The sequence below is a fragment of the Crocodylus siamensis genome, chromosome 2 (assembly GCF_052110815.1).
Source record: "Crocodylus siamensis isolate JL-2025a chromosome 2, ASM5211081v1, whole genome shotgun sequence".
NCBI classification, from domain to species: domain Eukaryota; kingdom Metazoa; phylum Chordata; order Crocodylia; family Crocodylidae; genus Crocodylus; species Crocodylus siamensis.
In genome coordinates this window covers 62,517,059-62,542,710 of record NC_143396.1, presented here as the reverse complement: position 1 = coordinate 62,542,710, position 25,652 = coordinate 62,517,059, and the positions used below count along the sequence as shown (strand labels likewise).

General features: G+C 41.8%; 1 protein-coding gene across 1 annotated transcript in view; it reads left to right on the top strand.

Annotated features, from left to right (window-relative positions):
• Window positions 1–737: 737 nt before the first annotated feature.
• The window catches only part of MTMR7 (myotubularin related protein 7), an 89,180-nt gene continuing 64,265 nt past the window's right edge, over window positions 738–25,652 (top strand). The window contains exon 1 of the mRNA XM_090036010.1: window positions 738–959. Coding sequence (XP_089892136.1) covers window positions 936–959 — 24 coding nt within the window. The 5' untranslated portion in view covers window positions 738–935. The remainder of the gene's footprint in view (window positions 960–25,652) is intronic.

The following is a 25,652-nucleotide window of genomic DNA, read 5'->3' as shown; positions in this document are numbered from 1 at the left end:
CACAGGCAGCTTCAGGCCATCCTTACCCAGGACCACAGCATAGAAATGACAATGCAGCCTAGTGCCTGGATGTTGCAGCTGTGAACAATTGCTCCCTGGGGACTGGATGCAGCTGCATCCTAGGCCTCCACCTCTCTGCCATGGCTCAGCGCTGGGGTTTTTATCAAGCTGACTGCAGAGGGGAGGGGGGATGCACAGACATCCCTGCAGGACCTGGTGTGCTCTGTGCTTGCCTGCAGGCTGCTGCTGCTGCTCTCAGCAAGAGACAGGCCACCTGCAAAATCACACAGGCAGGAGGGGCGGGAGGCCCCAAATGTTTTGCATCATTGAGGGCTTCAGCTGTAGACCAGGCCAGGAGCCAAGGTCAGGCTGGGTGGTCCCTGCCAGGTTTACTCTTAATCCAACAGAAATGGCTTTCCCTGGCTTTGGGGCTGAGGTGGGGGGCAGGGGGTGGGAGGTGTGCATGATTGATTTCTGGCTGGCTTCCCTCCAACCTGGCTGATCACACTGCTCCTGAATCAGGGATGCGGGGATGCATTTTCCTAGGTAGCTGTTGTCAGACTTCACAGCCAGATGCAGAACCAGATGAGGGGGGATTTCCTTTGTCTTTTACTCTGGCATCCCTGCCCAGGCACGCCTGAACCTGTCAGTCTTTAGGGCCTGGCTGACTGCATTTGTGATGCTTGTGCAGGCTGCATCTAAGCTGGGTGGGGGGGAGGGAAGCATGGCATCTGTTCCTGGAGGAGGAGCTGATCGGCGACCTGCAAGCATCAAAACAGAGGCACTTTAGCAGCCTTTTAATAAGTTACCCCCTTTCCCTCCTGTTCCCTGCCATTCCGAGAAAAAAGTCTGATTAAAAATCTCCCCTGTAGATGTATAGGAAACCCTCCTGAGTGGGAGAGGTAGATGAGCATCTCAGCAGGGAGCTGGACGCCATGGAGCACATCCGAACACCCAAGGTTGGTACCTACTAGGCTGGGGGGGAAGGACGGAGGGATGGATGGATGGTTGCAGTGAGGAGGGACGGAGCTATGCTGCCTGGCTCAGAAGAAGCCAATAGGAGGAAAAACATGGCTTTTATATGTTGATGATTTGGGGCTCAGATTTAAAAAAAAAAAAAAAATTAGCTCAAAACCCTGAGGGGCTGTCTGGCTGGCTGTCGTATCTGTGCTTTTTAGCTGCTTTTTTTTTTTCAGCACCTCACTATTCATTTAGCTAAAATATCCCCACACGTGTAAAACGTTGCTATGTAATGTTGAGTGAAATGTGTGTTAGGCAATTTACCCTTATTCAGCCATGATGCCTTATGTAAACCCCATCCTGGATGTCTGTAGTTAAACCAGAAGGAAAGATACTTAAGTTGTTTTCTTCTTCATAATCCCTTAGTTTATTCCATTATTTCAAAGTCTCGGCAGAGATTTAATATCGCTTTTAGCATTTGCTATTTATTTAGCCTAATCAGCATATAGCTTTGTATAGGAGAGGCCTGTATTTTTCTGTGAAACCACCCTTTTTTCTGAGTAGATGAACGTAGATGCAAATATGTTTTCATTATCTTCAGTTTTGATATGCTGAAACATTCAATCAGAAGCAAAAAGAAAAGGAAAAAAGAAAGAAAGCTACTAATAACATGTCTAGCTTAGTGAGGAAATTGTATTAATTTCCTATTTTTGTTTTGGCTAAAAATGCATCTTTATAGCCCTGAAGCTCTGATTTCAAATAGTTCTTCATGTCTGGTTGTGGATGGTCAGGCTTCATTATTGATGACCATCATGCTGATGTGGATTCAAGATCGGGGCCTGCTGTTGGATTTGGATGTTGGGGCCTCTGGCTTCTGTACAATGAATATGATAGTTTCTTTTTCATCTCCCTCAGGAAAAAGCCTTTTATTTCATGGGATTCACTTGCCTTCCTAAGTGAAGCAAAAACAACCCCTTTTTTAGTGTCTACTCCACCACAGGTGGGAAATACCCAGTGAGAATTATGTACAATTATCTAACTGAAAAAGAGTGAAAATGTGTAGAGGAAGAAATTAGCAATTTCTTAATAAAGGCAGAGCATTAAATATTTCCTATGGATGAAAAGCTTAAATGATCATTTAAAGCAATAGTATTTTGGCCACTGGCTCGTCAAGGAGCAGAAGCAAATCTTAAAATTCTTACTATCCAAATATAAAATGTGATTTATATCAGCCAAAAAAAAGACTGCTAGTGCTGGTGTTGCACTGATCATTCTAGTCAGGATTGGATGGCTGTGGGTCCTAGGTTCTAAACAGCCTATTTTATTGTCTTTAAATAATAATTGTGGGGATTCTTTATCGGACATAATGCCATTTGGAGGATCATTTTTGGAAGAGCGATGTTTACACAGACCTATACTTAACATAATTGTAACCCGGGCAGTACTCCAAGAGGTACCCCCTCTCCAATTGAAGGGATCAAAGCAGGTGCACAAGCAGTGTGGGAGGTATAGGGACTCTCCTCCCCTATAGAGCAGAGGGAGACCACCAATGGGGACTTAACCATATACCTTTTAATACTGGGAACATAACAGGCATAAATCAGAGGGTATAGTGGACACTACAACCCAAGGGGGCAGGATTCAACAAAGGTTAGACACTTAAAATCACTGACAAAACAGGGTTAACAAAATATAAAACTCAAAGAGCAGAACAGACAATATGGGTTGGTGAAATATACAAAGGGCACAAAATGCCAAATGACAAGGAAACATAGGGCCTTGGTACCTGGAGCGAGAGAAAGCACAATGGCCCCTCTTCTACTGCAAGAAGATTTGCTTCTTCTTATCTCACTCACCCCAAGTCACCTCAGCTGGGACTTGAACCCAGATCTCCAACATGGTAGGCAAGAACACAGCCACCAGCAGTGGCACTACCCTGGCCTGCCAGAGGTCTTGACTGTCTGGGAGCCCCGGCCTCATGTTGAGCTGCCTGACCTCTGATCGGGGGAGCTGGAAGCAGAGTTGAGAACCATTCAAGTCACTGCTCAGATCCTTCCTGGAGCTGGGGAGCCTCTCCTGCTGGCCGCAGCCTCTCCTTGGGGATCCTGGAGCCTGGGGGGGCCTCTCCTGCCGGCCGCACGCTGCACTGCTGCCTGCAGGTCCTGCTCTTTCAGGCTCTTCCAGGGCACTGCTCCTGCCTCGCTGGCTCAGCTCCATGAAGCCCCTTCCTTGTTGTCCCTCATTGGTCTCTCCCCTGAGTCAGCCCACGCTACCCCTTTTATCCCCCTCCAGGTGACCCAAGGGGCCAATCGGCACACAGGGGGGTTGAGTCTCTGGGGCCTGATGGGTGCGGAAAGGGAATCCCAAGTCCTCCAATCATCTTTTACCCCTTCAAAACCCCTGGGCCAAATTATTATCAGATTGGTGAGGAAAGGGAATCCCAAGTCCACCAATCATCTTTTGCCCTTTCAAAACCCCTGGGCCAGGTCGCTGCCAGCCAGCCTGTCACATCATCATGTAAAATTATAAGAAAAAATACACTAAACATGAGTTGGTTTTGAAATACATCTCCTGCCCATTTTCCTTTAGATTGCACTGAAATATCGTTATCATTAGTGACCTGACAAATGAAATATCTTTGGTTTGGATGTAAAAAACCAGAAATGTAACAGTCTGCTTTCTACTAAATTTGTATTTTTTTATCTGAATCTTGGTGTGAAGCAGACCATTTCCAAGCAACTTAAGAAATAAAATGAAATAATTGTGTAAAGTTAAAAGATCGTCTAATTAAAATTCAATGCTTTCTCCACCCCTTTCAACTTCATCCTCAGTTTAGTAGGTTGGTTGTTTTCTAGATATATTTCATACAACTTTTTACAGTGAAAAACCTGGTCAACTCCCAAATCAAAGTAAAATGCACACACAGAAATCTAACAAAATCTGAAATATCAGAAATGAAATTCTTATCCCAACCAAAGTTTTTATCCACAAAAAGGAAAAGTACTTTAGCTAATATGAAGCCCCTCAGGGATGTAGCTATTGCTATTAATTTCAAATGGTAGATGCTCAGGTACAAAGGTGATGACTGGCAATATAAAACCTTAAATAAACCTGAAATCTCATTCATGAATGTATCTTGCAAGCAGTTGTGTAATTTTGTTAATTATTGTTAATTATCCATTATGATTTTACAAAAAGAGAGCCTAGCCAGCTATTGTTATCACTTTCTCCCTCTGAAATACATTTTTCTAAAAGATATAAATAGATTTTAATCAGACAAATGCATGTATGCAGTCTGAAACATCCTTGAAATTCATCCTTTAGCCACAGAGCTTTAAGCTCTGGCAGTATTGATCAGGTTATTATGTTTCCAGTAAATCTACTATAATGCTGAATATGTGCTTCAAGGCCAGTATTTGATGTACTCAAGTCAAGTAGAGAAGCCTGTTTTTGCCACAGTTGACTTAAACCAATGTATCAGTTTGCAGTATGCTTTAAAGTGCAAGGAAAAGAAAAAATATATATGTGCAATTTATGAATAACATATAGTGGTATTCAGAAATAGTATTAAGTATATTTTCATTTCTTCCTTAAATAGGTGATAAAATGAGACACTTTATTATTTACCATTTGTATTACAGGCCAGGATCAAGGCCTCATTGTACTTTGCACTGTACAGACATAAAGCAAAGGATATATCCTTTCTCTAAGTAAACAAGAGCAACACAGTGTGTCCTGGGAAATTATGGAGTAGAGAAGTAAGGTGACTCAAGGTCCTATGGATAACTAATGGCAGAAATAGAACTCTTGAGTTCAGTGCCCTGTCCCCTAGACCAGTAGTTGTTAACCTGTGTTTCACGAATCTCTAGGGCTCCACAGAATATATTGAAGAGGTCTGTGAAAGATGACTGTGATCAATCAAAAGTGTATCAATACCCACACTTACAATTCAAAGGGGTTCACACCTCCATTCAAATTTTTTTGAGGATCTGCAAATGAAAAAGGGTTAAAAGCCACTGCCCTAGACTAACTACCTTCCTTGAAAACCATGTTTTCATTTGTATTTCCTTATCTGGAGACATGCCAGAGTTGTAACAGGCATGGGAGTGGATAAGGATCGCTACCTCTACCATTGTTTATGGGGAACTCTTTCAGCATAAATTATAGCCTTTGAAACTTTTTCATTCTAATGTGCCATGACAGCCTGAAAGCCGGTTTCTACAGAGGGTCTGACACCAAAAGATGTCAAGTACCGTAACAGGTTAGCATTCCTTTCCTTGAAGGGTGTTATAGATTCAAGGCCCTATAAGAATCAGACACAGTAATTGTAATAGAGTCAATCCATATTAAAAGAAAAAAATGGAGAGTTTGAATACAAGCTGTTCTATTTCCAGTAATTCATGAGATAATGAACATAGTTATTACCATACATAGTTATGTATAGAAAAAGAACTGCCATACTAGGTAAGACCAATGGTCCATCTAGCCCATTATCCCCTTCAGTATCCTTCCTGTCATCCTCTGTTTATTGGGTTAGGAATGCCAGAAGAAACATCTGCAAGCATTCTGTTCAATAGCCAGTAAAAGATCTACCATCCCTTAATTTATCCCATTTCTTTCTGAACCTGGCTATTCTATCTGTTTCCACCACTTCCTGTGGCAATGAATTCCGCAAGTATACTACACACTGGGCTTATCTACCTGTGCACATTTACTACACAGTAACCCAAATTACGGCACAGTACGGGCGCACATCTACATGGACATGCCTGTACTGCGCAGTAAATATGATGATTTACGCCAACTTATGCCAACGCATCTTGCAGGTATCAAATTTATGCCCGATTAGTTCCTGTGCAGTAATAAATCTGTAGATGCCTTACTGTGCAGCAACATTGTGTGTGTGGATTGATTTGGGACTAATTTTGGTCCCAAGGTAGTCCACGCACAGTGTTACTATGCCTTAATGCCTACACGTGTAGACGCTGCCCTATTCCCACTTATTGTAAATTAAGCCACCATAAATGAACTTGTAGACATGCTTATCGTACAAAAAAACCCTTTCTCTTGTAGGTGACAGGTTTAATACTAACTAATTTCAGTGGGTGTCCCCTACTTCTAGTATCTCGCACTTGCTAAATGACAGTTCCTTGTTCACTTGGTCCCTGTCCTTCATGTTTTTATAGACCTCTGTCATATCCTGTCTCAGCCTTCTCCTTCCTAAACTGAAGACCCCTAACCTTTTTAGTCTTTCCTGGTATGGAAGCTGCTCCAGCCCCCTGATTATTTTGTTTGCCCCTGTGTATCTGTTCTACTACATCTTTTTTGAGATGTGGGGACCAGAACTGTACTCAAGATGGTGCACCATGGATTTGCATGATGACATAATGATGTGCTCCGCTTTGTTTTCAATTCCTTTCTTAATGATGCCCAATATTGTATTGGCTTATTTGGTTACCATTGCATTCTGAGCTGTAATAATTAGTTACATACAGTCCATTGCATTCTGATAACTAATTAACAGGTTATGTGAGGCTGAATGTGTATACAAACAGACATATATTACAGCAAGAACCTTTTCACGCTGTAAATGTAAACCTGTACAATAGAGATTTGACACGACCAAATTTAGGATCAACTAATCATTGCCTGTTACTATGGGTTTGTATCTGTATATATAACAAAAAAACACTATTTTTTTGCAAGCAAAAATCAATAACAAATCAGTGTCTGCCATTAGTATGGAACAGATAGTACAGTAATTTAGGGAAGCTGTCAAACACTAAAATGTTCACTAAGTGAAAAAAGCAGTCTTAAAAAATTAATAAGCTATCTCTGAATAGACTAAAATGTTTTGTTAACTTAGAAACATTTCTGACCAGGAATAGATTGACAGTTAAAGAGTTCTAAAGATATGTTTCCTTCAGATAATTATTTAATTTACTATGATTAGTTGATTATGATTTTTTATTTAACAATATCTCATCACATTTGTCTTTAACTACATATTTTGGCACCAGGCCTACTGAATTTCAATATTTTCTTAATTAATAAAGCAGACTCATCCCTGGTATAATTCTTTTGTTTTCGGTTGAATTATCACAGGGACGTATTTTGCTCAGTAACTCTGGTTAACATATTTAGGAGGGTTAAAATTATTTTATTGTTTTAGGTTTTGCATCTTCACAAGAGAGGTCTCTTTCTCAGGAAGTATTTAAGATACAGCACTGTTTGCATGCTTATGACTTATTGTTGATGAATATACCATATTTTCTTGTGTACAACATAGACCTTTTCCCCCAAAACCAGGTGCTGGAAATTAAAGTGCATATTACACATGGAGAAATAACAGCAGTTTCTGCCTCTTAAACTTTGGCAAGGCCAAAGTGAAAGTAAAGTCTGCATAGGATCCAGTGGGAGCAGAACAATGAGCAGACTTTTGGCTCCCTACCTGCTGCTACTTAGTTACTACAAGGAAAGATCCTCTTTTCTTCATTCTGCATTTCAAAAGCAAGGTACATATTTTATTCAAGGACATGTTACATGCAAGAAAATGTGGTATTATTCTCCAAAGGAAATTGCAAGTAGGCAGGCTGAATGTGTCTTTGGGTTGTGTACAAATAATAATTAGATAGTGTGCCATTTAGCTGAGGGATTCAAATCAGCTAACATGCACAGCCTTTGCATGAGAAAGCAAATATCTTCAGTATCAGTGGAACACAAAGAGCATGGGGATTTGTCCAAGACCACAGCTGAGTCACTAGCAGAGATAGAAAGATTCCTAATCTACGATTCTTAATGTCTGCTTTCTTCCTATAATCACTAGGTTAATGGTAATTTCTATTTCATTCGTCCCAAATGACTAGTCAGAATGCCAGTGCAAATGGGCAAAACTTATTACTTAAACTGATAATAAGATTTCAGTGTGTGAAAGGGAAAACAACTTTTGTTTTTCTGGTCTAGTGCTTGCCAAAAAAATCCACTATGCCATATATGGCTTTTTGTTTGATTATTAGTCACTCACGTGTGTAGAGCATGAATTGTCAGCAAGTTGCTTTCTTTCAGTGCTGTTTAATGGTTATATCACAAGCTATAAATTCTGACTAATTTGACTACTACTGCAAATACCCCATGACTGTCACACTTTTGAGTGCTTGGCAAGCAGTTAATAAATCTGTGATTTTTTTTTCCATGACCTTTATGTCTCAAAAGGGTTGGATGAGAAGACGAAATGTGGGCCTGGTTCCTCTGCAAAAGATACAGGTTCTGGCTTGGTCCTTATGCCTGATTGAGGCTTTGGTTCATTAACTTCGGGTGCATAGGGATAATAGAAACTTTTTGAAGTGCCAGGTTGTTTATTTGCTTTCCAGGACCTTTTTGATGGTGACTGGTATTTACCCCTCTGTTGTAGGAATGCAGAAAAATTCAGAAAGTTTTGTTGGTTTTGATTGTGTAACCACTAAAATTTTCATGGGCTTAGGAGAGTTTACATGTACATTTGGATCGGGCTTTTTTCCTGTTTTGAAATTTCTCACAGTATTTGACTTTTTACATCTGAACCAATTACTTATAACTTTGGACCTACATAAATTGCAGTTTCGTGATTTTCATGGCAACAACTAAAAGGACTGGTTTCCACTATCACCACAAAAAATGACATTTCTTGCTATTCTGTATGGAGTCACTTCCTCCCCTGCGTCCTTCCCCCCATAAGTTTACTGGAGTACAAAGAAAGCATGGCAGTCCCCGCAGCCATAGAGCATGTGGTTTGAGAGCTACTGAGAGGTTGAGCTAGTGACGTATTTGTACATATGCTTGCACTGCAGCACTGGGTGCTTTTAAAAGCGCCTGGCACTGCAGCACATGTTTGTATAAACAACAAAATGTGCAGCATTTGAGAAAATGGTGGCAGCATGCCTTTGAACTAAAACACATTGAAGGTGTTTTAGTTCAAAAGTGCGCTGCCTCCACTTTTGCTGTTTATACAAATGCTTGCGATGCAGCGCCGAACACATCAGCTTGCATGCAGAGCAGACTCGATTAATCAGTGCATCAGAGCAGACAAATGTATGTGTATAAATGTCTGTAGACACAGTGAAAGTGCCAGTCAGGAAAGTGAGAGGGTTTTGGTGCCATCTTTTAAGAAGCCAGATGCAATGCTGCAACAAGATGAGTGACCGGCCCTGGCCAATCAGTGACAAGGAGTGGGGCCTCTGGAGTGCCTCAGCTAATCAGAACCAAGAGGAGGCTCATCAGAAAAGTTTGTGGCTCTGCGTTGCTGAGTTTTACATACAGATTCGTTTTCCATTTTTAGAGCATAATATGCTTTCTTTTAAGATCCATTTAGTTTAGTTTTATGTCAGATGGCTGTGACAATGGACTCAGAATCTTAATGCTAGTGCTATTGTAATATAACACCCTGTGTTGTATTACATTCTGTGATCAGACATTTCAGACTGGTGACTGGTAACAAATCAAAACTCAAATCTGAACAAATGGGAACATCTAGAGATCATGGGTTGGATTTGAAGCCCCAGGTGTATACCTAATTTTAATGTTTCAGATATAGGATGTGAGTTTTGAAGGAACCCGTTTTCTAGTATTAGTTTAAACATAGGTTAAATTGAATAATAAGATGGTGGAAATCTCACTTGATTCTAAAATTTACAGTGCTTATTGAATGAAGTTTGAAAAGACTTGAGGCTGAATTTTTATATAAAAGCAACTTATAGCATTTTGGTCCTTTCAAATCTGAACCAGAATTGTAGTCTTGAATTGAACCTGAGACTATAATCTGCATATAGTGTGAATCTGAACCTCCAAAATTGTTATTTCCAGTTGAGTTCCCTCATTTCTTAAGTTAACATCATGGTATTACAAGCCAGGTAGGAATTTCTTATCCCAGTCTCAGTTTTCCTTTCAATTTTGTTGCCTATGTAGTCAATACATCTTTTGGATTTTCTCTAGTGGAGAAAATCCAGGTCTCTCTTGATTTGGGTGGCTTTCAAAATGATTCAGTAATTGCTGGAATTAAATTAATTTCTGCTAAAAAGCAGTACTACAACACCATTTCAATGAATAACACTATTCATATTGTATATTAGCTTTCTTCATTAAGGATATTTCCATTGTAGTTGAAACAATTTAAATGCTTTCGTTTGAAGCTTTTTAAAATTTTCCCATTTCTAGGACGTCTTAGATTTTATACTTTTTTCAGAGAAGGAGAACATATTTTTCAGAATTTGGAAATTTTATACTAACTGGAAGTTTTCAGTTTTAATCTGGTGTATTGTTGATTTTCTTAACAGTATAATTTACTGCATGCATCACATATCTTCAGTCAAAATTTCAGCATGCATTAATAGGTCTGGTGTCCTAAAAACGTCATTTAGCACTTTGTGTAACCCATAATTTTTGAGCTCTGGGCTTCATGTTGGTCTTTTTTAGTCCACTGTAAATCATGATTAACTTCACTAAAGACAATGAGTTTCATTCACCTATATCTGATGACTCCATAATGCCTGAAAGTGCTACCTGCAGAAGTTCTTCCAACATAGAAGGAGGTACCTGGCTGGTGTAGAATAGTGGTTTTCAACCTTTCTAGGCTCAAAGAACCCCTCATTAGACTTAAGGCAACCCTCAGAAAGAGCTGGCTCTTAATTGTCATTCATTTTTGATAACAGAAGAATATAGAGTTGTTCTACTATTGTGAAGAATTCAAAAACATCACAACAGGTTAGAATGTTTTTGACGCTACAGGCAGTCCTTGATTTATGACTTTTCAATTTACAATGAATGGCATTTACAACCTTTATAAATTGACATTGTGTTTGAGGTTCTGATGCGGGTTTCAACTTTTATGATGTTTGGTACAGCTGTGTCTAGCTGGTAGGTCTAGAAGGGGAGGGAGGAGGGAAGGGGCATGGAGGGGGCAGATCAACGCCCCTGCAGCAAAGGAGGGATTGGAGCTGGGGCTTGGACAGGGGCTGGGGCAAGTGCTGCCCAGCCAAGGCATGGGGGCATCGTGGGATGAAGACACAGCTTGTCTGGGGGGTGCAGGGAGTGGGGATGGGGGGTGGCTCCCACTGCTGTGCACCACTGGCCCGGGCGCTGCTCACCTGGTGACTCCCACTGCTGCTCCTGCCACTCGCCCAAGAGGGCACAGGGAGGGGGAGGCGTGTGCCCCCCAGATGTGCATGGGGTGGGTGGGAGTTGTGGCAGGAGCCGCACCCCTCCCCATGCCCCCCGGAGGAGCTGACCCTTCATCACCCCCCTGCCCCACTCTGACTGAGTGAGAGGTGGGATACATGGGAGGGGGTGTGTGCCCCCGGATTGGGGCAGGACAGGTGATGGAGCGGGTGCTATGGAGCAGCTGCAGCCACCCAAAAATTCACCATATCCCCTGCTGTCCACCCAGAGAACAATGTGGTGCAGCCCTGGCCTTGCTTGCCCCGTGCAGATCTGGGGGCACACTCCCTTCCTGTGCCCTCCTGGACAAGCAGCGGGACCAGCAATGGGAGCCGCCGGGCAAGCAATTCATTGACCAGCGGCATGCAGCAGCGGGAGCCACTTTCCCCCACCTCCCTGTACCCCGTGGATGAGCTGTGCCTTCATTCTGTGCCACCCCGCTCCAGATGGGCAGTGCTTATCCCAGCCCCTGACCCCAACCCCAGTCCCAATCCCTCCTTTGCTGTGCCAGTGTATCTGCCCCCCACCACACTCCTTCCCTCCCCCCGTCCCCTTCCACTACAACAGACTTACCAGCTGGACGCAGCTGTAGCAAGCATCGTAAAGGAACCAATCACCCATTTATAACATTGTTCCTATGGGAAAATTGGTTCCAAGTTATGATGTTTCGACTTGACGCGGTTTTCAGCAACTGATTGCATTGTAAGTCTGAGGACTGCCTGTATATATTCAAATTTGAAATCTCTGGGAGCATCCAGATGAGCACACATGGGTGGCAAATTACCCCAGGTGGGGTAGGGGAGGTTGAGGCCAGCACCTGTGCTGGCCCCAGCAGCCTCACCTGGGGTCATGTGGGCTTCCCAGGGCAGTAGATCTAGAAGGGGAGGGAGGATCTCCTGGTGTCAAATTTTGCCACCATGATGCAAATTAGCAGCACGGTGAATGGGAGCATGTGTACTGTGTGTGGTTTGTGGCACCTTAAATAGCTCTGAGGCACTGCAAGCTGCACATGTGCGCTCATCTGGATGTGGTCTCTAGGTCCATCTTGTGAATCATGTTTGTACACCTAACAACTAACAATGCTTGGCACCCCACAGCACCCTTGAAAGGATCTCAAGACACCTCAGGATACGTGTCACCCTGGTTGAGAGTCACTGGCATAGAATTAGCATATCAGGCTCTACACCATCCTCCACCACAGAATCCCATGGTATAGCAGATGTTCAAATTTGATTTTCACACACTTATTTACTCTCAAATTATATTTTTTTCTGGTTTGATTATAATGTCATTTTTTTCTTATAATGGTCCATCTAAATATCATGCTTTTCCCACATTGTGAGAAATTGCTCCCTTGTGAGATCTGTATTACTGACTCACTGTATTTGTTGAAAAAACACTTTAGGTTTTTTTTATTCATAGCTGTTACTCTTCCTGGTTCCAGTCATTGTAAATACGGAGAATCTCATTCACTGGTGAAAGCAGTGTCATAGTATAGAATATATATATTGCCACCATCTTTTCATTCACTGTATCAATGCCCATCGCCGAACACTTAAAATGGTACTGCATATCAGAAAAGTGCTTGATTGAAGGGTGACCTCTATAAATTAGAATGACAAACAGGCAACAAGTGAATGTTGCAAACACAGATGTGTTTTTGAGAGTATTTATAATCCTCTCTGTTTCTGTTACAATTCTTCCACCAAACTGAAAAGAGAGCAGGAATGATTTCCTTCCTCCTGCTGGAATGAACCTCGTTCTGGAAACTGCTGAACAATCCCTTGTTCTAAAACACACACTAAGTATACTCTAAAATATACTGCTGGGGAGCTAAATGTGAGGGATTTAAAAAATGTATTTTCCCCAGGAAGAAGGGGTGGGGAATCTCATACAGGAGCTTTACTCCCTCATTCTAGGTGGTAATTATGCTACAGTATTTGAATTCTATTTATCCTTTCAGAAGACACTATAAACAGTGCTAGCAAGTGCAGTAAGTGGCCAACAAGAATGGGTGCTTCTTTTCATGTTTCCAGTTATGTGAGAGGATTTTTGTTTGAATCAGGCAAGAAATTAATAGATTCTCCCATAGCTTTCTAACCTTTCCCTCTCCCTTGTGCATGTCTAGTTGAAGTTTACCAGGCTAAGGGAGAACATTTTGTGGGTATATTATGTTGAGGTATGTGAAATGATAATATAGTATGGTACAATGTGTATAGCAAAACGCCATTTTTCTTTTTAAATTTATTTTAAAAGGCATTCCTGCCCCTTCCGCAACCATTTTTGACTTTTTCTCTCCCTCTCTATTCCCTATAGATAAGTATAAGTAACCTAAGATGTAGGATAAGCTTTAAGATTTTATTTTAGGTAGTAAGTTTTATTTTTCTCTCCCCTCTTTGCAAATAAGTTCCCTGCTATTTTGATATTGATACCCACTGTTTTATAAGTGATAATTATTATGTTTGTACTGCTTTGATATTGTGTGATTACTGTTTTAGGCCTATATATGTAAGTTAGCATAAGTCATGTCAAGTTTCCATTTTGTACGTCAACCCTCCATCTTGTGTCCTCTGCCTGGGCATCCGCTGTGTTGCAACTGTATGATTCACGTACCCCTCCCATTTAAATTGGTTCCCGGACGAATGAGAGTGATTGGGAATGATTGAAATACAATGGTAGCAGGCCTCTACTGAATGGCCTGTAACGACTAAGCCATCACCTCGCATTGATTCATCCAGGAACCGCAGACCTCACTCAGAACCAGAGACAAGAACCCAGCATTTGAAAGACAAAAGATCTTGCAGAACCAGCAACTCTACCATATTACCCCACCATTACAGACATCCGAAACTGCACATCCCTGCATGGAGCATATATGCTCAGTACACCAGGGGCTGACCCTTGCCCGGGCATGCCTCCTGTTACTAGGGTCACACAAGGTCTGCCCCTGTAAAAAGAGGCAGTGAAGACAGACCCAGTGGGACACCCTCTCCATCTGGACCAGCACCATGCTACACCACCTATCCACACAGAGGGCCTGCTGGCGACCGTCTTCTGGACAACACCTACAGGACAAATACTCCTTTCCAGCCTGGGTAGGTAGCTATCATCCTCTACCCCCTGTTCAGCTAAGGACTTGGACGCTGCTTCTCTTCTCTACCTGGACTCCAACTCTTCCACTGAGTCTCTTTCTCCTACTGCCATTGTGAGTACTTGTGTGTATGAACCAATAACTTCATGGGGTTGTGTAGTGTGTTGTCTGTTTAATAAATCTGTTATTTGGACCCCTAAGTTGGGTTTTGCTTTACTGTGGTTTGGCCCTGCTCCAATCTCTGCTCCTTACCCCTCTAACTTCTGTCTCATTTTTCCCTCTCCTGCTTCTGGCTCACTGCCACCTCCAACACCTGTCCTGAGCTCCTCTCTGCCTCCAAACCCCCTGTTTCTTTGCCACTGTCTTAGCTCTGCTGCCTTTTCCTTTTTCCCTGAGCAACCAGGTTTCTGCTTCAGTTTTTTTCCTGGCTGTCTCCTCCTTGCCACCACTTATCTACCCCCCACCCAATGTCTCAGCTGTCTGCCTCAGTTTCCAGCCCCAGTTTACCTTAAGTAAACCTAAGCTTCAGTTCTTCAGCCAGCTTCTCTCTAGTCCACTGGTTCTGACAACTTTAACTCCCTACACTTTATGTCTCTCTTTCTCTCACCTGAACCTTACCCCAAGTATCCCAGGTATCCCATGCACACACATACACACTGTACCATCCAAGTTAGGAGCCTACCTATGTGTATGTGTAGGTGAATTGTATGTGTGTGAACTGGTGAGTGTGTGTGTGTGTGTGTATGTGTATATATATATATATATATGTATATATATATGTATATATGTATATATATATGGCATTGTGTGCATGACATACGAATTAGTGATCTGTGTCTAACTTTGGGGTGTATAGTGTATGTGCTTGAATTGGTGATAGGTATGCGTGCCTAGGCTGGTTTGGATGTGTATGTGTCTGAGCTGTTAATGTGTGTGTGTGTGCACCTAATTGATTTGTGTGTTTGTATATGTGCAATTGTGTCACACCCTCCTGTCTAACAGTGCAATATTGAGATCCTGAGAGTTGGCCTGACCTCACAGAGCTACATGTGAGAGATGCAATATCCATCATATGATCACCTATGTACCCTGACCCTAATGTCCATCCATGTCTCTTTCAGGTCACAATTATAAAAGTTAGAGATAGTGGGGAAGGAAATATGGGTATACTTAATTTCTTCCACCGATGTACCAATTGTTTCCTATGGCTTTTATCAGTGCTTTGTCTTATTTCAATTTCAATTAACTGTTTTAGTAAGATTTCTACCATTTCTCTTCTATGACTATATTCTAGTCTAATTAAGTTTATCCAAAGGCAATTTTTAACCGTGTTGATCTTATATCTTCCTTGGTATATGTGCTGGCAGGATTTCTCTTTACTTTAACATTCACCATCTTTGGAATATTGTTACAGATTACGTGTTATTCTAGTGCACTTGGCTTCTTCTAAACATTTAGGAGCAGTCTTTCTAAATTGAAACACATAAGAATGAACATGGTTAAAATAATTGACTCCAGGTTTCATAATTATTATGAGTATATGCTGAAAGTCACATTAAAAGGCCACATCAGTTCACAAGTCAGTTTTCCTGTCTTCTTAGTCCAAACTTATGTAGAAGGATAATTTTCTGTGTAGTTCATTGATGCGTGCTATATTATATTGCCTTACACTTTATACTACAAACCCACTAATGATCATTATTTCACATTTCATAATTTTTTGCTCTCAGGAATGATGTTAAGCATATGATTGGTTGTGGTCAACTAGGGTGAAGAAAATTAATCTATTCCTCTTCTACTCTAACTGTGCCATCTGTGCTGCCTCTTTATCACTAGTCTCAGACTTTTGACTGTACAAGCTTTTTCCTGTAACTTTCACTACTTGAAACAGTGAGCCTGATATATTGAAATTACTAGGAGTTTTTCACTAATTTCACAAGAAGTAGGATGGCAGCCTAAGAATACATTCTTCCTTTTCCTATTTGCATGTGTAGTCACATTGGGTGGGGAATGGAAACAGTGTGTGGCCCCAGTTGACTATTTAACCTCACTATCTCAGGTGACTACAATTTTCTTCCTTCATTGATCCCTATGTAGTGCATACTGCCCATGTCCAGACAGGCATGGCCATGCAGTATGTGTCATTGCAGACATGTCTGAAGTGCCACGCACCGCACATTCAGTTGTTCTTCATGCTGCAAGGTAGCACTGTGGGGAGGTTTTTTGATCTCACGAAATCATGGGGTCAAAAAAACCTATGCAAAAAAAGGTGGGCCGCACACACGGGGGCCTTGTACACTGCCCAAAACTGGAGCCTGGCTGGCCGGGGCCACCCTCCAGCTGCTGGCCAGGCTCTGAGCATCAGGGTCATGGTGGCTACAGCCCTGGGAGACCCTCAGGACTCCAGGTCAGTGTGCTGGGGACAGCACAGTGCTGACCTCAGCCTCCCCTATCCCACCCAGAGTAACTTGCCTTGCGCCAGAGGGCATGTGGCACAGACATTCCCTGTGGACAAGAAGCAGCAGCACAAGGTGTGCTGCTGCTTCTTGTTCCTAGGGAAACAAACATCCACGCTTGTGTGGACGTGGCCACTGGATGCATCTACACATGCACTTCACTGCGGAGTTGACTAATTAGCTCCTTAGTAAAGTGTCACTGTATACGTGTGCCTGTATTAGGGTGCAGCAAGTTGATTAACTCCACCCTAAGAGGGTACTGTTGTGGACATTACTATCTCATGGTGGACTAATTAAGTGTGAAATGCATGAAATGAAATGCAAGTGTAGACAGTGACAGGGGCTGGCTGGGGCATTAGGGTGCTAAAGTGAGAGAGCTGCCTGCCTCATGGCTCTGCATTTTAGCACTCTCATGCCCCAGCCAGCTCCTCTGTTGCCCAATGCCACCACTTGGAGCCCAGGGCTGACCCTCTGAGCCTGCTGCCAGCCTGGGTTTGCTCTGCCGCTGTCCCAGATATGTGTAGATGCTGTGCCCGGGAGCAGCTGACTCTGGTTTAAACTGCTCTGGAGTTTATTGCGTCACGTTAATTCCATGTGTAGATGCACCCACTTTGAATGATGTGCATCATCATTAATATTTGCTTTTTGATGTCTTTGTGGTGCTCCCTTCTCTGAGACAAACCACAAAATATGGTACTTGGTCTAGGTTTTCCTCTAAAAATGTTCTTGTTCACTTTTATTTATAAAGCAAAACCCAAGCCTGAATCTCTTGTTGACCAGGAATCTCTTGCTGTGCCAGTTTTAGTCATGGGACTCAGTCCAGAGTAGGAGGGTGGTACCCAAAGCAGAACCTAGACTGAGGATGAGACAGACATCTCTTTTGTAGAGGATCATTTAGCATTCATTCATTTAGTCATGGTATTGGGCCTGAGTGTAGACATGGTGGCTGGGGTATGGTGTAGAGTGGTTGAATTGTCTGACTGTGGCTCTAGAGGCTTTACTTCAGATGTTTGTTAAAGGTTTCCCTTCAATTAATCTACTTGGAAATAGGTACTTTTTCACTCAAGCGGGCAATCAAAAGTGGGTAGATGTGATACTAACCGCATAACTCCCTCATGTACTTTTGGCTGTAGCATGCCTTAACCAAGCTGACCCGATAGGCTGTTTGGCTATGACAGATCACTGACTAAGCATGGTAGTTGAAACTGGCTAATCATATTCTTGTTTTCCTTTACCACTTTCTGAAAAACCACAATAATAATCTCTACTCAGTTCTGCAAGTATAGAGTCAAATCCTAATACCTTTACTCATGTTTTATTCAGTTCTTATTCAGGCACATTCCTGTTATAGCCAATGGAATTTTACTGGAAAACAAAATGAAATAGTGTTCTTGGGATTTGATCTGATAGGGTGGAGTGCACCCTCAGCAAGTTTGCAGATGATACCAGGCTAAGGGGAGCAGTAGATACGCTGAAGGATAGGACTCAGATTCAGAGTGACCTAGACAAATTGAAGGATTGGACTAAAAGAAATCTCATGAGGTTCAATAAAAAGAAGTGTAAAACCCTGCACTTAAGATGGAACCATCACATATATCAGTACAGGCTGGGGACTGACTGGCTAAGCAGCAGCTCTGCAGAAAAAAACTAGAGGGTTACAGGGGACAATAAGCTGGATACAAGCCCACAGTGTGTCCTTGTTGTGAAGAAAGCTGATGGTCTATTGGGCTGAATTAGTAAAAACATTGCCAGTAGACCAAGGGAGGTGATTATTCCCCTCTAATCGGCAATGGTGAGGCTACATCTGGAATACTGTGTCCAGCTTGGGGTCCCTCGTTACAAAAAAGATGTGGACAAATTGGAGAGAGTTCAGTGGAGGGCCATGAAAATGGTTAGGGGGCTGGGGCATATGACTTCTGAGAAGAGGTAGAGGGAACTGGGCTTATTTAGTCTGGAAAACAGAAGATGGGGGGGGAGGGGATTTGATAACTGCCTTCAACTACCTGAATGGCAATTCCAGAGAGGATGGAGCTAGACTGTTCTTAGTGGTGGCAGATGACAGAACAAGGAACAATGATCTCAAGTTGCAGCAAGGGAAGTTTAGGTTGGATATTGGGAAAAGCTTTGTCACTAAGAGGGTAGTAAAGCACTGGAACTGAAACATAAAGGGGACTATCTGTGCTTTGACATATTAATTAGCTAGGTTGTGTATCTCTGAAGACAGAATTTTGTGACCTATTTGTAAACCTGTTAGTATGTAAGCTGCAAGAGGATGTAGTTTCACAACTCAGACTTTGACAGATGTTAAAGGAAACAGACAGCATGGTGCAGGTGGCACATAAACAAGTGAAATGATTAGCTGGTATGGTATAGCAAGCAACTTCAAAGATTGCCAGGAAACCGTGTATAAATGCGTAGAACTTAAACTGAATTGTGAAATGTGATTGGCTCATTTGAAGGTGATTAGTTCACTCTCAAAACCACAACAGCGCACCCTCAATAGACTATAAAAAGCCTAAGCTTCCGAAGCAAGTTGGAATCCCTGGAAATTCACTTAACAGTGCTAATTTAACAACTTACTGAAGTATTCCCCAGGATATCCTAGATGTCTGGCTAGCGGATCCTGGGAATCCTACCACTGAAGTCTTCCTGTCCTACTTGCAGCTGCGCTTCCATGGTATGTGACACTGTTTACTAGGGAAGTTTGTAGTTTGTAAGTAAAATCAAGCCGATTACCAGAATGGTTCCTTGGTCTTAAACACCAGTCCACCCACCAATCGCAAAGGTATTCCCAGTATCCCTAACAGTAAACGGTACACAGGGAGGTTGTGGAATCTCCCTTATTAGGGTTTTTTTGAGACTTGGCTATACAAAGCCCTGGCTGGGATGATATATTTGGGGATGGTCCTGCTTTGAGTAGGGTGTTGGACTGGATGACCTCCTGAGGTCCCTCCCAACCCTAATTTTCTATGATTTCCTGGCAACCACTGGCTACCAGAATTTCCAGTACCTAAACATGTAACAACTTCAGGTTTTATTTATAACATTTGGGGGGGGAGGGGGGATTGGAGGCATATTTTGCTTACTACAGTGTTGGCAACTACGGACAGTTTTAAGGACAGCCTTTGAGAGGGACCATTCAGTAATAGTAATTTTTTTTTCCAATTTGGCTGTTAGTTCACCTAATTCTGCTTTCTTTCCAGATGAGTACTTTCAATGAATATTGCCCCAGTGAAAGCAAATGGCAGCAGCTGCAATAGAATGGGTAACAGAAGGGTCCTCCACTTTAGGTTTAGTTTATGAACTGGAAAAACTTGCAAAGTTTATGAGAGTGGTAACCATCAGGGTGGCTTTGCCTGTTGTAGTATCAAGTGCAACGTGCTTGGGTCTGTTTTTTGAATCAAAATGCAGCCCACATTATTTTAACTCAAAGTGGTATTGAGTTATTTATAGAGTTATAAACTACATGAAAAATAGCGAACCTTGGGCATGTCTACATGTTCATTAATGTATTTTTGCTAATGCACATTAAATTTAGTACCTCCATTGTGAGGTTCTGTAAAAAGGTGCATTAACCTATTTTAATGCGCATTAGTAAAAGCACACATTTTTGTGACACTTCAATGTGCATTAAAATAGGCTAATGCACATTAAAGTGCATGTGTAGATGTGCCCTTGATATTATGCTCACACAGTAACAATGTCCTCCCTTTTCAGCATTAGAAAAAGGTTGGTTAAAGACACCTTCATTTTCTTATCTGTAATGTATAGTTATGTATCAGGTACAAGAAGCATATAATGTAAATACCAATGTTCATCCCCCCGCCCCCCGTCAAAAATTCTGGGTTAAGGGCGAAAGCCTATTAGTATACAGAAATGTATTTAGGCACAAGAAGTATTCTGGCACATTAATTTCTTTATAAATATTATCTATGCTTGCAGTCCTTACTTAAGTAAAAGCCCCACTGAAGTTGATGGGAGTTATTTCTGTGTAAGGTTTTCCCCATACTTTTCCCTAATACAACGTCTTTTTTTCCTGAATGAACTCCCAGTGACCTTGTTTATAAGTCATTTGTCATGTTTATTTTCCTGCCTTACATCTGTTCATAATTTACTTTCCCTTTATCTGGTATTTTGCTTTCTTTTTCTCTCATCTGTGTTGCATTGAAAATAGCAATTCTGTTCAGCTTTATTTATACTCATGGCAAGGGTCATAATACCAAATATAGATCCCTTAACTTGCCTTTTCTTTAAGCTCCACATGCTCTGTTAAGCCTACAACATCCACAGTCATCAAGAAAAAATAAATTATGGGACATTAGTTTAAAAATATACATGACTGAAGTTTATTTCTGGGTTTTTTTAAAGTTTTATTTAACTCTTTCTGTCTCCACCGCTTCTTGTGACTAGTCCCAGCTCCCTTCTATGCATGTTGGCCTGGCTGGATTTTTGGTGTTTTACCTGGCATTGCACAGCTCTTCTCCTTTTTACATGGCCTAGATTGTTTTAGGCAAAGGATCAGAGCACTCTCTGCACAGTTTGACTTATATTTTGTGGCAAACCCCCTCAATTTTCTAGTACTCCAAAGACAGTGTAATAGAGAACAGAGTCTACAGCACTAAAAAGAGTTTTTGGACTTAAATTGTTAAGTACGGTAATGACTACAGTTCCCATTCTGAATTTGATATTACATTTATTTTAATTCTATTCTAAAAACTTATTTTCCAACATGCTACTGTTTTTTTTTTTGATGAGCTCAGTTGAGACCTTCTTATCTTATCCAAAACATTATTATTCTGTGCCCTCCCTCATGCAGAATATTACCATTCTTTTTTCCCATTTAGACCATTTACAAGATCCTACTTGGTTTGGCGTTCCCACTGTGATTCTAACTGTGAATGGGAAGAAGGAGATCTATGTTAGGACTCTTTGATCAACTAAATGAAATCCAAGCTTGTTACTGGGTTTCTGTCTACCTAAAGAGGAAATCCACTTCTCTCACAGACAGTTTGAGCGAATGTGAACGAGGGAGAAGTGTGATTGGTTTCAGATTGCATCCCCACATAGAACAACCTGGGCGCAGAACAAAGCTCTAGCACAACCCCCTGCACCCACCCTCCCAGTTGCTACATCAGCTGTCATTCTACTGTATTCATTACAAGACTGTAATTAATAGAGACCAATGAAAGGAGTACTTTTATGCAGTTCCAACCCCCATGCAAGCACATGAATTAGAAACAAAGGAACATAGGAAGTGGGGGGTGCAGATCCAGGGCATTGCAGTGGTGAGGTTGCACCCTCTTTCCATTCCTGAAGCAGCTTTAAGAAGGAGATACTTGGCTCTTCATCAGGGCAGTGGGGCAGGTAGTGGCTCTGACAGAGTTGGTGCAGCTCCCCCCAGGCTGTCTTCAACTTGGTGCTGGCCAGACCTGTTGCAGTAGTAGCATACCTGTTGCATGTGGGGGGTGAAGGGGAACGTTGGGGCAGAGGAGTAGTAGGCCCTGGGCAGAGCAGGGTGATGGATTTACATTAGCCTCCAGAGAGTGGTAGTGGCAATGGTGTTACCTGTCAGGGCTTGTGTTCCTGACTCTCTAGCTGCTGCTGCTGTGGGTTAGATGCAGGCATGGGCTCTGACTCTGGCGGCTGGGGAACAGGCTCCCCATACGTTGGTTATAGCAGCACCCACAGCACAGACTCCCCAGGTGCCACCCAAATTGGTGCCTGAGTCTTAGGTCTCACTTGCCTCCCCCTCAAGATGCACTATTGCCCACCCCCAATTACAGTAGCCAGAGCCCATGTCTGCACCCAAGCTGTAGCAGCAGCAGCTGGAGTGCGAGGAACCCAAGCTATGGCAGGTAACACCACTGCTACTACTAGTGTTGCTCTCTAGAGGCCATAATACTTGACCTCTCCACCCCACTCTGCCTAGGGTGCAGAAGCTCACAAGATCCAGGTGAGGGAGAAGTGGGCAGTGGGGGCATGCAGGACTTTGGTTACATGCCCCTCCTCCTCCAATATCTCACCATAGGGCAGGGAAGAGAGTGCTTTTAGTTCCCTAACCCATTTTCCCTCTATCTGTGGGGTGCTCCAGGGTGGCTGAGTCTGGAGCTCTGTCATTACCCACGGCAGGGAGCTCAGCCCTGTCCCCCTTCAGTGGGCTGGCATGGGGTTGCATCCCCCCTTTTCTAAATCCTAGGTCTGCCCATGCTGGGAGGGACCATGTGGGCATCAAGTCCCTGTCATTGCAGGCAATCATCTCCTATAATCCCTTTATGGATTGAGCAAATTTAATTTTAGAACTATGAAAGGGATTGCAAGAACAATTTCAGACAATGTAAATGCTCCACATTGACTATATGACATGATACTATAAGACCTTTTCCATATTATTGTACTCTATTAGAATAATTTAAATCTGAGTAATGTGGATTTCCAGTAATATTCCAGCAATGACTTTTGCATCTTTTTTCAGTTTAGATTTAAGCATGGTCTTTATTTAGCACAGTTTACTGTCCTTTGGGAACAGTGTTAGATGCACTAAAATAGTTCCTGGGGGCTAGCTTATTAACAAATCTGTTTTCAAAAGAAGTTTATCTTTGTGCCACTGCAGCCAAAACTTGACATGGGGCATGCAAGACCTAGCCAAGACTAATGGATGAACCGTGGGTTTGGGAGTGGTGTTTTTTTATCAAGCTGGTTTCTCAGGTCCTTACTAATTTTAACTCTTCCTTCATGGAGTTGCTGCGCTCACTGAAGGCATTGGGTGTAAGGAATGAGTAAATACTGACTAAGGATGATCGTTTCCCAACCTCACACATACCATACCTCTATCTTGTTTGAATGATATAGCAAAAGACATCTTCAGCTTTTTCTGATCCACACCAAACCACTTTGAAGCTCTGAAAATTCTGATATATAGTTGGATTTGTTCAAGGACAGTCACTAAAAATTTATAACATTTTATAAATTATATTCATTTTAATGAGGTGTACTGTACCACAGTAGGGAATAGGAATAGGAATTAGCAACTATTCCCATTTGCTTAGTCCTAATTTTATTTCATTTATCTCTCTGTTTTCAAAACCCCAAGAATTTAGATCCTTAACACTGGCTATTCTCAGAGTACATCTGGCATTAGCAATTCTGTACCTAACATATCTACGTTTATCTGGACATGCTCAATTTTTTTTAGTTATAGATGATTTTTAGAGTGGTAACTTAGAGATACTTTATGCCTTAATCTCTTTTTTTCCATTTCTTTCCATTTTTGTGGCATCTCTTTTGCTTTATACTGAATGTTTACTGAGTTTTTTGACTTATTGCTGAGTTTCTTCCATTGCTTTTCTCTCCATTGTGTGACCTCTGATGTATTTGGTCTTGGGAAAAATGATCCATGTTTTCTAGCAGTTTTATTTAATTAAAAAACCCACCAAAACAACTAGTTTGTAACTGGGCAGTGGGAGAAGACTTGGTTTTCACTAACTGCCTTGAGCATTTTTCTACCAAACTGGCATTGTGTGGTTTGGAGGGCATCTGAATATGATTGTTATAATTTCTTTTCATATTATTTAACATGGAATAATATATTTGCGAGTCTGTATATTCTATGGATGCTGTTCTTAGTGGTGATGGTATTCTATGTTTTGCTTCAGTGCCTCAAATTTCACTTAAAGCTTGCATATATGATATGATATGATATTATGAATACATTCCTTCTAGTGTGACCACTGGTGGCAGCTTGGTTAAGATATTTCACTGTAGCTTTAGAGGTGTGAGTGAGTCTTCTCCAATCTTATGCTGTAGGCCACCCACAGTCAATGTAGCTGTAAATGGATACCAAATAATTTGTGCTGGCGAACCAGAGGAGGCTGGATATGGAGAATATTTTATAGAAAAAAATATATTTTGATTTCAAAATTGCTGTTGATACAGAATTCACTATGACCCCAGATTAAGTGGTTCCAGTGTTTAAATTCTGCCATTGTTAAAAATATGTATTTTCTTTCTGGTCTGAATTTATCCAGTTTTAACTTCCAGCTACTAGATCTTATCAGACTGATAGTTGATAGTCAGGTTCAAGAGCCCTTAATTTTCAAATATCAGCTCCCTGTGCAGATACTTATAGACTGGGATTAAGTCACCTTTTAACCACCTGTTTGTTAAACTAAGTATATTTATCTTTGTTGAGTGTTCTATGGTAAGGGGTGTTTTTCATTCCTTTAATCAGTCTGACGGATCTGAACCCCTTTTTTATTCTATCAGCATCCTTGAATTTTGGATGCCAGAAGTAAACACAATATTCTGGGGGTGGACTTGCCCACACCAAATAAAAAGGTAATGGAAACTCCATACTCCACTCAAGAATCCCCTGATGAGGGATACATAAAAGGATCACATTAGTCATGTTAGCTGTTTAGTCTGGAGAGCTCACATTTTCAAGTCCTTTTAGAAGTCTTTGTATAGAGTCCGCTTAGTATTGTCTAAAATATTTCTTGCTAGATTTGTAGCTTTACATTTGGCTGTATTAAAATATGGATTGTTTGCTTGCTTCAACTTGACCAGGTGATGTGACTTGCATAATATCAGCCACCTATCCTCGTTATTTATTCATTTCCGAATCCAGTGGTTCTCAACCTTTTTTGTACCAGGACCCATTTGTAAATATTGATGACCAATCCTGAACTGTTGCCCTCAGCCTCCCAGTGCATGGGGCAGGAGGTAGGTGTGTGGGACATGGGGGCCCCAAGCTGCCCCTTGCAGGCTGGACCTTTGCCAGCCTGCAAGGGAAAAGCCACAGTTTCCCATGTTTTTCTCCTTTAAAGGAAAATCAATTTTTAAAGTTTGTTGGTCCATTTTTAAAGTTTGTTTGTGACCCTTTCATGTATTCTTGCGACCCACTTTTGGCTTGCAACCCATGGGCTGAGAAACGCTGCCCTAATCTTTATGTCAGCTGAAAA